The 12,186-nt window shown below is 46.9% G+C and overlaps 1 protein-coding gene across 1 annotated transcript in view; it reads left to right on the forward strand.

Annotated features, from left to right (window-relative positions):
• The first annotated feature begins 10,952 nt into the window (after positions 1 to 10,952).
• Positions 10,953 to 12,186, forward strand: part of Exoc6 (exocyst complex component 6) — a 126,993-nt gene continuing 125,759 nt past the window's right edge. Inside the window, exon 1 of the mRNA XM_060388852.1 lies at positions 10,953 to 11,116. Within this exon, the coding sequence (XP_060244835.1) occupies positions 11,016 to 11,116 (101 nt within the window). The 5' untranslated portion in view covers positions 10,953 to 11,015. The remainder of the gene's footprint in view (positions 11,117 to 12,186) is intronic.

Below are 12,186 nucleotides of genomic sequence, written 5' to 3' on the forward strand. Positions count from 1 at the left end.
GGCTGCTGTACTGTTTGAAGGAGAGTTTGAGGAGAGAGCTGAGACACTATGCTTTCCTCGGGATTTGAGGTACCTGTGAAACATCCATTAACGCTGTACAAATTGAGTTAGAGAATAAAATTCCAGGGTGGGAAAGTAGAATCTAGCATCAGCTTTGTGGTGATGGTGGTTAGCTTAATTGTCAACTTGACACAGCGGAGAATCACCTGAGAAGACAGTCTCAGTCAGGGACTGCGTAGATCAGCATGCGCTGCGGCCCCGTTTGTGGGAAGATTGTTTCGATTGCCTTAATTGATGTGGGGTGCGCCCCGCCTACAAGCCTGCGGTTCCGTTTTGTGGCCCTGGACTGAGTAAGAACAGAGAAAGCTAGCTGAGCACTAAGCATGCGTACACATTTGTTTCTCTTTGCTCTTGCCTGTGGGCGTGGCTAGCTGCTTCAAGCTCCTTGACACTGTAACTTGGAACTGCAAGCTGAACAAAGCCTCTAGTGAGAGATGGAAAGGGAAACCGGCTACCATGCAGGCATTGTCCTAGCACAGATGAGCTTCCGGCACTGAGCATCTCCTAGCCGGCAGGCATACTGGCAGCATGGCATGCAGTTCACCAGGTGGCGCCTCGCGTTGGTTTTGCCGTCTTTGTTCCTTTGTTCTGGGCATACTGTTCTCTCCATGCTATAGCCAGCCAGACACTTATTTTCACAAGATATTTCCATTCTGTCAGGTTCTTTGGTTTTTGCCCCCATCCTTCTATTTGGCTTAGCACCACCTGGTCCCACACCGGCTTCTTCCTCTAGGCAGGCATGACTTCCTGCCTCCTTGGAAGGCTTAATGTCTTAGCCATGTTAAGAAGACTTAGAAGTAACCCAATTAAAAGTGGGGTACAGAGCTAAACAGAGAATTCTCAACAGAGGAACAGTGAATGGCAGAGAAACACTTAATGAAAGGCTCAACATCCTTAGTCATCAGGGAAATGCAAATCAAAACGATCCTGAGATTTCACCTTACACCTATCAGAATCGCTAAGATCAAAACTCAAGTGACAACACATGCTGGAGACGATTTGGAGAAAGAGGAACCCTACTCCATTGCTGGTGGGAATGTAAACTTGTACAACCACTTTGGAAATCAATCTGGCGCTTTCTCAGACAATTAGGAATAGTGCTACCTCAAGATCCAGCTATACCACTCGTAGGCATATATCCAAAAGATGCTCAAGTATACAACAAAGACATTTGCTCAACCATGTCTGTAGCAGCTTTATTTGGAATAGCCAATGCTGGAAACAACCCAGATGTCCCTCAGTTGAGGAATGGATACAGAAATTGTGGTGCATTTACACAGTGGAATACTACTCAGCAATTAAAAACAAAGAAATCATGAAATTTACAGGCGGGATCTAGAAAAGATCATCCTGAGTGAGGTATCTCAGAAGCAGAAAGACACACATGGTATATACTTACTTAAAAGTGGATATTAGACATATACTATAGGATAAATCATACTAAAATCTGTACACTTAAGGAAGCTAATCAAGAAGGAGGACCCTGGGTAAGATGCTCAATCTTCATTTAGAAAGGCAAATGAGACCAACATTGGAAAAGGGAGAAAACAGGGAACAGGACAGGAGCATATCACTGAGGGCCTCTGAAAGACTCTAACCAGCAGGGTATCAAAACATGCTGAGATTCATAGCCAAACTTTGGGCAGAGTGCAGGGAATCTTATGAAAGAAGGGGGGAGATAGTAAGACCTGGAGGGGACTGGAGCTCCACAAGGAGAGCAACAGAACCAAAAAATCTGGGCACAAGGGTCTTTTCTGAGACTGATGCTCCAACCAAGGACCATGCATGGAGATAACCTAGAACCCCTGCACAGAAGTAGCCCATGGCAGCTCAGTGTCCAAGAGGGTTCCCCAATAATAGGAACAGGGACTGTATCTGACATGAACTCATGGGCTGGCTCTTTGATCACCTCCACCTGATAGGGGAGCAGCCTTACCAGGCCACAAAGGAAGACAATGCAGCCAGTCCTGATGAGACCTGACAGGCTAGGGTCAGATGGAAAGGGAGGAGGACCTCCCCTATCATTGGACTGGGGGAGGGACATAGGAGAAGAGGAGGGAGGGAGGGTAGGATTGGGAGGGGCTACAGCCGGGATACAAAGTGAATAAACTGTAATTAATAAAAATGAAAAGAAAGAAAACTTAGCACCTGTTTTTCTAAGCCTTAACAGCCTCCTGGAGCAAGGAAGGTAGATTTCAGCTACCATATCATTTGTGCCAGTGGTTGCCTGAATCCCCCTCTTGAGGATGATCTTCATGAACCAGTGATGGCAGCTATGGTTTTAGAAGAGGACAATCGCACTGTTTACAACCTCTGTTTACCATCCATATCCACACTAGAACTACCTGACACGAGGCCTCATCCACTAAACATGCCCTGCAGGACCAGGATGATGCCTGGGGTTCCTTAGATCTCCCATGGTCTTGCAGGTGTGTTCTTAGCTCTTTAGTACGGACTCCAAAAATAGGTCCGAGCCAGTTTGGTTCAGAAGTCAACCTATGTTTTGCTGCTGGAGCAGAACCTCCCTGATAAGAAAGTCAGTGGGAGCTGGAGGGGTGGAGGCGTAGGCGTAGCCACAAAAGGGCCTGCAGAAGGCTGGGAAAAAAATAGGAGGAAAAGGGAATTGTACGGGCTGACGTACCAGAAGAAATTTTTGTAATTGTTTTGTGATAACATAATTGTTTCACACTTGTATTCACAGACTCCCTTGGGCACATTTCCAAAAGCTGGCCGTGAAGTTTTACCAGTTTGAGAGCAAACAGGATATCGTATTTCTTTGACTTTAATGTTTTTAGGAATAAAGATAACAAATATGATTTTGGAGAAAGAAAAGAAGCGTTTGTTTTTTTTAAAGCTTCAAGTTAAATATATCCTCAAATCTTAACATAAAAGTTATCTAATTAGGTTCAGTTTCACAATTTATCTAATTAAGTTCTTGCTGTTTGTATTTTCAAAAATGTACTATTTATTTTATTCTATTAAGTGTGTTGATTTAATCTGGACCATATATGCTTACTGCTCACATGATTTTGGCTTTAGTTTCCGAAACTGAGGTGGAAAGTTGTGATTATCTACTATGGAGCTAAGTACAATGTCTGCTTGGTACACAACAAACGCTTAGTAAATTCGAGGAACTACAAATACTGTTCACATCTGAGACATAGATATATGTATATATGTGTAACATATATACCTTATATATATGTGTGTGTGTAACATATACACTTTCTTTTTAATATGTAGTTTAGAATCACAGTAAACAAACATAACATCTTGAAACTGAGTAGCTGGGAAATATTAAGCCATGAATGTTTTAAAGTCTTATTTTTTATGTATATGAGTGTTTTATTTGCATGTATGTCTGTGCACCATGTACATTCCTGGTGCCTACAGAGGTCAGAAGAGGGAACCACATTCCCCGGAACTAAAGTTCTGGACAGTAGTTGTAAGCAGCTCTGCGGGGGCTGGGAATGGAACCCGGATCTTCTGCAAGAACAAGAATGCTTAACCTCCGAGCCATCTCTAAAGCATCAAGTCCCGAGAATTTTCGAAAACAATTTGTAGTTTTAAAATATTTTTAGCTGCGAGCCAGGGCTGTTTGAATGCCAGCATCTTGATATTCTGAACTGACCAGAGAACCTTACAAAAATCTTTTTAAGTGGCTCATTATCAGGCGGAGAAGTGACAGATATATTTTGGCTTCCTTGTATCTCTGAAGTCTGTATTTTCTTCTTTTATTTTTAAGGCTGATTTTTATTTGTTTATGCGTACGTGTGTGCATCTGTGTACACTGCGTGAGTGTGGGTACCCACAGAGGTCAAACAAAGGTATCAGGCATTGTAAAGCTAGAGTCCCAGGCAGTTTGTGAGCTGCCTGATGTGGGTGCTAGGAACTGATCTCAGTTCTCCTGGAAGAGCGGCAAACACTCTTAACCACGGTAACCACTCTTAACCATCTTTTCAGCTCTGAAGTTACCATTTTAAAAGGAGTTGGGCTGGAGAGATGGCTCAGAGGTGAAGAGCACTGGCTATTCTTCCAAAGGACCCAGGTTTGATTCCCAACACCCACATGATCTGTAAGTCTAGTCCTATGGGAGCAGATGTCTTCTTCTGGCCTCTACGGATATCAAGCATACACATGGTACACAGACATACAGGTAGACAAAACTCATACACATTAAAAAGAAAAGAAATTGTTTCACTTATGGCTGGGCATCCCAGCACTAAGAGGCTTTCAGTAATGAAAGTTTTACTTTGACTGCATAACATTCAGGGGAGAGAGGTGTCCCTGCTAAAAATCATATTCACTAATACTTAATATTTGGGGCAATATTATGATTTTACTTGTTCTCTAATCAGAGTTGTATATTATACTACATTTTGTGGGTATAACATGGAATCCAGGAAAACCGTTCAGAAAAAAAAAAAAAAATGCCATAGGTCAGCTTGATTGGTAGGGCTTGCCCAGCACGCATGAAGCCCTGTACTTTATTTCCAGTAAGGCTGGATGTGGTGAGGGATGCCTGTGATCCAAGTGCTCTGCTATACCATAAGTTTGAGACCAACCTGGGAAAAGTGAGGCCTTCTCTCTTAAACCAACCAGTCTGAGAATTGGCTCGGCGGTTGTGTGTCCCTGGGTTCAATACACAGAACTGTAATAAATAAGTAAGTAAATAAACAAGCATTAGGAAGGAAGGAAGAGGCTCTAGAAAAATGGCTTGGTGGTTAAGAGCTGGGGCTGCTCTTACAGAGGCCCCAGATTCAATGCCAGGACTGACGTGGTGGCTCCCAACCATCTTTAAGTTCAGTTTCAGGGATCTGATGCCCTCTTCTGGCCACCTTGGGCACCAAGCACACACTTGATGAACAGATAAAAAACACCTACACAGTAACATTTTAAAACATTTTTTTTTTAGGAGGAAGAGAGAGAGAAGGGAGGGACAAGAGAGAAGGAGAGGGAGAAGGAGAAAGAGAGGATGACAGTGGCTTATTGCATTTATAGTACCTTGGCAGAGTCTGGGGTCCTTGACTGGAGTAAGCTGTGTAGCCAATCATCGCTGAATCGCTGAGGATGTGGCTGCAGTGGCTGCAGAAACCACAATAATAACAAAACCAATGCCATAAAAACAGTAGATGAATGAATCAGACTTGGGGCTGATTACTCTTGAATTCCTTTGAGAACTGGCCCATATTTCACGAAAAACTGAATTTATATGGCTGCAATACCAAATTTCCTGCTATTGTTCTCCACAGTGGGGTCCAGAGCTTAATGGGACTGTGGGTTCCTGTGCAGGGGTTTGCAGCCCTGCCCTTGGGCTTTGTTTATTGTCATGCATTTACAACGAATGGTCACTTGGGGTCACTGCACTAAAAAAAAGTTGAAGCTGAAGGCTCACCCTTGGGACTGGTTATCTGGAAACATCTAGAAGCCCACTGGGTGGCTCAATTTGTTAGAGCCAGGAGGGTTTTCATTTTGCTACAGTTCTACAATCACAGATCTTTAAGAAGCAACTGAGTAAGATTAGCAAATCTTGAAGGCATAAAGATCGAGTGTCTATTAAAGGGCTCTCCATTGCAGGAAGGGTTTTTTGTTTTGTTTTGGCAGAAGCATGCTCACCCTCATTAAACAGGTTTTTCTAACATTAAGCTTACCTGGCCATTGCTGCATCACACATGTGACAAGCCCCTGCCTGGGCAGTGAGTTACTGATCTAGATCCTGATTTAGAAGAAGCGTTGCCTAGAAGTGGAGATAGATGCCTTGATTTGTTGTTTTCGGCGCAGTGTGTGCCTCCCTCAGGGATGGGCACTGACCACAGGGACAGGGAGAGATGTGGGCCTTCCTAATACTAGATTCGGGGGGCCTGCTGAAGGGGTTCTGGGACTGCGAGTTTAAAACAAAGACATGTTCCATTTTCCTCCTCTATGATAGCAGGAAACAGATTTCACGTGGTTTCCACTAACTGACCTTTCAGAAATATCAGGGCTCAAGATCTGGGAGCCTTGATGCCAACCATGGTACTGTAGCAGTGGTTAGAACAGGAGAACAATTGTGGCTTGTTTTTCATGTTATCAAAGAGGAAGTTAAATTGTTGTCCGATACAGTTTACTAAAAAACACCTGGTAATTTCAGTCTCTGGTGCCAAAGCTGATAGAACTGTAAGCAAAACATTATGCACAGATTATCTCTAATCCACACACAATTTGGTGAGCTCTGGTTCCCTCGTGTGCCCAATCCACAAGGGAAGAAACGGAGGCTTAGAGAAGTTAGGACTTCCCTGAAGCATTTAAGGCCTAGTAAGAGATGACTTGGAATTTGACCCCAAGCAGTTAAACCACCAGACTTGGGTCACCTGCTTTCTGCATTTTCCTCCCCAGGCTGTTTTCTTAAGCCAGTCTATCAGTCCGGAGACAAGTGCTTAAAGCACTTGCTGTTAATGACTGCAGGTTTTCCAAGTCAAATTTGTCCCTTGCTGGCTGGTTTCATGCTAGACAGAGAATGGCCGACTTCCTGTCAGATCTTCTTGATTTATCTTTCCCCTCCCTGTGGTGGGACTTTTGGGTGGGTCTCAAGACAGTTAATATCTACTTTCCAAATAACTCAATGTGCACGTGAAATCTGCCCGTATGCTCTACCATCCCCCTCCTCAGAGGAGACTAATGAAACTGTTTACCTCTGAGGCTACCCCTACCCTTTGTATTAAAATGTGCAGATAAGATAGTGGGCTGAGGATGTAGCTGAGAGGTAACATTGCCAAACAACTCTGGTCTGTGGCTGTAACTAGACTCTCAGGTTCATTACTCACAGAAAGAAAAAAAAAAAAAAAGATAGCTGTATGAGGTCCTAGGTTTGCTTTCCAGTGCTGGGGGGAAAGTTAAAGATCCCAGAGAAGATGGTTAGGCGAAGATGTCTGGGAAGATGGCTAGCGGGTAAAGTGTTGACTGTGCAAGTTTGAGGATCTAAGTTCAAATCCTGTCTCCACCCTCATTTGATTGTGTAATCTCGGCGGTCCTACTGTAAGATGGGAGATAGGGACAGGAGAAGCTCTGGATGCTCTCAGGCAGCTGAGCTGGTATATACGATAGTGAAAGGCAAAGAGACTGTCTCAAAACAAGGTAGAAGGTGCGGACAGCACCCCAGGCTGCCCCATGCCTTCCCCAGCACCCCAGGCTGCCCCATGCCTTCCCCAGCACCCCAGGCTGCCCCATGCCTTCCCCAGCACCCCAGGCTGTCCCATGCCTTCCCCACGCAAGCAGCTGCACTCATGCTCATGAACTGTCTCTCTTATACAAACACACGCACAGACACTCACACACAAAGGAACCAGGAGATACCACAAATCAGAAAAAAAGAAACTGGGCCAAACCAGGCAGAAAACTTCCTAATTTCTCCCGAGCTTTCCCACGGCAGTCTTACAACTTTGAGAAAGAGTGATGCAAAGGTTAGGAAATAGATACCCATGTCTAGCTTTGAGGCAGGTTCCTTGTCCTGCCCTCGAGGTTGAAGGGTGGGAGGTGATGAGCTTTTCCACAGCCTCCATTTTCACCACGGGAAGTCTGTTATACTGTTAAGAGTGTGATGCTTGCCTAGCATACTCAAGGCCCTTAATTTAATAAAAACCAACCACCAACTGACCAAAACAAAATCAGACAGAAAAACATAGTTATAGACACATTTAGCTTTAAATTTTTAGCAAAAAAAAAAAAAAAAAAAAAAAGGAGTGGGGGGAAGGCACCCTTTTTAGGTACTAGCAGAAATGTCAGAAGCCACAGAGTGGAAACAGCAAAAGCTGTTTTCGAAGGAGAAGTGGTAAGCAGACTGACTTCCTTTTGTCCTGAGCTGTGCGGAAGAATGCCCAGTACGGACAGTGGCGCAGTTTCTCGGGGGGTGGGGGGGGTGGAAGAGGTGGGGTGGGTCTGAAAAGGTTCTCAAAGGGGCATCTTTAAGCAGCCCTGGCTTCTCAAGGGGAGCATTTGGAACTGGGTTCAGACAGATGGTATCAGGATCGTGAAGAGGAGGGAAAAGGTCTGTGTAGCCAGCGGTTAGGGGAGGAATACCTCAGCAGGAGACAGCTGGTAGCTGCAGGCTGTCCTGCCCGACAGGCCCGTTCTCACACTCATAACCCGGCTTTAATCTACAGACTGAGGGTGCATTCCAAGCTCTGTTGCTCTCTGAGCCAAGAAGCTGTGTGGTTTGCCATAGGAGGAACTAGATTTGTACTTCTTTGTCGGAGAGAGAGAATTTGCCCTCATTCTTCGGTGATTCGGTTTTCAGGTTTCTTCTCCCTTCTCAAGGGCTGACCTGCAAGTAGGGAGTGCTAATCCCAGATTGGGGTGCCTCAGTAGTTGGAGAAGCAGTCAGCAGAGCAAAGTCTAATTTATTTTTAGTAAAGACCCGTTTGTATGAATAGCCATGAGACTTACATCCTCGGACACAAGTCCCTGAGTACTATTTCTCATCCTGGAGCTTTGATGGACAGCGCATCAGGGCATTGCAGGTGACCGTCTGCACCACGCCACAGGTTTCCATCAAGGTGACTAAACACAGCAGCGTTATGGTATAATGTCAGTGTACAAAACACAACTGTGAAAAACTACTAATAATCTCATAGTTAGGCTGGGCATGGCGGCACACGTCTTTAATCCCAGCACTTCGGAGGCAGAGGCAGACAGATCTCTGAGTTTGAGACCAGCTTGATCTACAGAGTGAGTTCCAGGACAGCCAGAGCAATGCAGAGAAACCCTTTCTCAACAAACAAACCAGCAACATAATAATAACCATAATAATTTTATAGTTGAAGTTTCTAATTGGCACCAATCACAGGGCAGCTACCTTCTATCCTTTGCTTAGACCTGTTTGGACTAGTTTCTTTCTAACTTATCCTAATTTCTCCAATTACTTTAAAATATCTCCAGTGTCATTTCATTAAAAAAAAAATACCCCAGTTCTCTCTGCTATGTTTATAATTATATGAGCAACTATCATAATTGCAAATAAAAAATAAGTTATCAGGACTCCATGACCTTAACGTGACAACACTGTCAATCTGAGAAGAGATTTTTGTTATTGTTGTTATTATATTCTGGAAGTGGGATTTCCTGGAGAAGGCTGGATTCCTTTGTTCCATCAAGACACTGAGAAGAGGGGTGAGGCTTCCATGGCCTCACTTTGCCGTGTGGTGGGGCTGGATCCTGGTGGAATGGGCAGTCAGGTGTGGCAGCAGCAGGCACTGAAGTTTCTGGGACTCGGATATACAAAGCAAAGAAAACTTGGCTGGAGAGATGGCTTGGGGGTAAGAGCATGGGCTGCTCTGGCGGAGGACCTGGATTTGGCTCTCAGCACTTGCATGCTGGGTAACAACACTCTCTTCCGGCCTCAGGGAACTCTGTATGTTGTACACAGACATACATATAGGCAAAACACTAGTACACATAAAATAAATAAATCTTCAAAATAAAAGGAGGGTGGTTGGACTTGGTAGCTCATGCCTTTAATCACAGAACTTGTGAGGCTGAGACAGTCAGCTGTGAGTTCAAGGCCAGCTTGGTCTATGTAGTGAGTTCCAGGCAACAGTAAGAAAGCCACAGTCAAAGGATATGATGGCATTTATAATCTGGAAAAGCAAAGGAACAAATTCTTTCCTAGAGTCTGGAAAGAAATGCAGTTGTGCTGGCAAGTTGATTACAGCCCAGGGAGAATTCTAAAGGAATACACTTGAGTCATTTGAAGCTCTGGCATTTGTGGTAATTTGTTATAGAAACAACAGAAATTAAGATACTATAGGACAGCAATAAAGGCAGATATTTTGGTTATTAGCATTTACAGATGGGGAAACTGAGACAGAAAGGGATTAGGTTTTGACTAGCACCACACAGCTGTGAGGTGAGATCAATGAAGGAAGGTGGTTTGGGACGCTTGTCTTCAGCGCTCAAGTTCTCAACTGTTACTCAATCCCACCTCCCAGGATTTCCTATGAGGAGGAGGAAAGAGAAAGGCTGGTCCAGGTAGAGGCCTGAGCCTGGCAGCCGGCTAGTGCAAAGCCTGTTTGACTCAGAGGGAAGCTCAAAGCTCCCGGATTAATGGAGACCAGACAATTAGTTGTCCCTCAGGCTACGTTTGAACTCTTTTCTGATTAATCTCCCATCATGCTTTGATCATGACAAACTGGTTTACAAGGTGTCCTAGATACAGGTTGTTAAGCAAGACTCTTTCTTCATGTGTTCTTTTGCACAAGCCACCTGCCATTTCTTCCTACCTCTGTTATTTCCCCCTCCCCCTAGGAGTTCTAGTCCTACCCCAGCCCAGCTACCACTCCCCGGGAGCACTTGGATTCAAGAGCTTCAGCACAAAATCAAACATTGTCCTAAGCCTCTTTCGTATCTTGCCAGCAAGTGCCTTAGTCTGGTTCTCATTTCCCCCCCTGATGTTTAGTAGTTTATGTTCAACGTGACTAAGCTTGGTGAAGTTGCACCAGGCAGGGGACACGATCTACTCAGAGCAGTCGAGGCACAGAATTTTTGTTTGTTCTTAAAGTAAGTCTTAAACTGACCCACTCCGTTCTGATTTTCCCGAGAGCATTTGCCTCTCTCTGACCCCCCACTGTTTAAAGCCCATCAAGGTGTTCCGGTAGCTTCTATCACAGAGCGCGCGTGACGGAGGGCCAGCCTCGTCATCGCCAGGGTACCTGCGGCGCGCAGCTCTGGCGCCCACTACACCACTACGTCTCCAGATAAACGAGGGACGGGTGACAAGGGAAGATGGAGGCGACGGCTCGTTCCACGCCGCGGTCGGCGCTACCTCCCCAGAGGCGGGCTCCACCCACCGCACCCCACCCCGCCAGGCCCCGCCCCTCCCCAGACCCCGCCCCTCCGCGCCGCGCCGCGCTTGCGCCACCTGCCGCTCGCTCCTGGGGTCCCCGCGGCGCCGCGCCCGGCCGGCGCCTCCGCTTCCAGCCAAGATGGCGGAGGGCGGCGAGGCTCTGGGCACGGTCCCGGAGCACGAGCGGATCTTGCAGGAGATCGAAAGCACCGAGACCGCCTGCGTAGGGCCCACCCTCCGGTAAAGCTCTCCTACGCTCGGCCTTCCGGGCCGCCCTGACCAGGGACCCCTCAGAAGCCGGGCGGGGCGTCCGCTGCCCGGCGCGCGCGCGCGCGTCGGCCCGACAGGTGGTGCGCGCGGAGGGCTGCCGGACCCGGGGCGCCCGGGCACCTGTCACCGCGCCGCGTGTGGGTGTGGCCGCTGGGGTGTCTCTGACCCGGGGAGCCGCCCCAGCTCGGGGCCTTGATATGCCGAGGCCCCGGTGTGCCGCGGCGCTGGGTGCGCGGAGGCTGACCGCTCCGTGCTGGGGACGAAGGTCACCTGCCGGCGGCCGGAGCGGCTGGCCCGGGTGCCGAGGTGCGCGCCGGCGGAAACCCAGGCGCACTGGCTGCTCCGGGCGTGGGAGAATTGGAATTGAGCGGGACGCGCCGCCAGCACCCTTCTCCCCGGCGGCAGCACCCTGCTCCCCCGGCGAGACGCGAGCGTGGGCTGCAGGGGAGGAGCCGGTGGCTCGGGTTCACGCAGGGGTGACGACGCTCTTTGAACAGGAAGCTGTTTACGTATTGACAAGCATTTTGTTAGCTTTGCATTAAAATCTCAGCTTATTTTAAAATGGATCCAAGCCTACCCTCTTTAGGAACAGTGCCGGGTAATGAATGTTCCATCGCTGACGGAATACTTGCTGCCCCATAGAGTATTAGCTGGTGCAGACCCCTCAACACTAGGTTAGGCACTCTTCGAGGATGAAGAGCTCGTCTTTCGCAGTTAGGGTGGATGAACTTGTGGTTCAGTTAGGGGATGTGATACAAATTATGCTTTGTCGATAGTCTGTCTTCAGGGTACACTTCCCGGAACTGGAACTCTGTTTTCTCGACATAAACGTAGGTAAAGTGAAGTCAGTCCCAGTTGTCAGTTCACGTTACCTCGGAGAGCCAGTTCATCTGGTGTGTTTCGTTCCTTCCCCGTAGACCTGCCACTGACTGCAAAAATCATTTAACCCCCTTGGCCTTGTTTCTATATTTGTAGAATGGGGAGGAGTGTTTAGGTACCTAGTAAGCCCAGGACGTGAGAGACTTTGCCTATCTGTTCTA

This window comes from Meriones unguiculatus, chromosome 1 (assembly GCF_030254825.1).
Source record: "Meriones unguiculatus strain TT.TT164.6M chromosome 1, Bangor_MerUng_6.1, whole genome shotgun sequence".
In the NCBI taxonomy this organism is placed as follows: Eukaryota; Metazoa; Chordata; class Mammalia; order Rodentia; family Muridae; genus Meriones; species Meriones unguiculatus.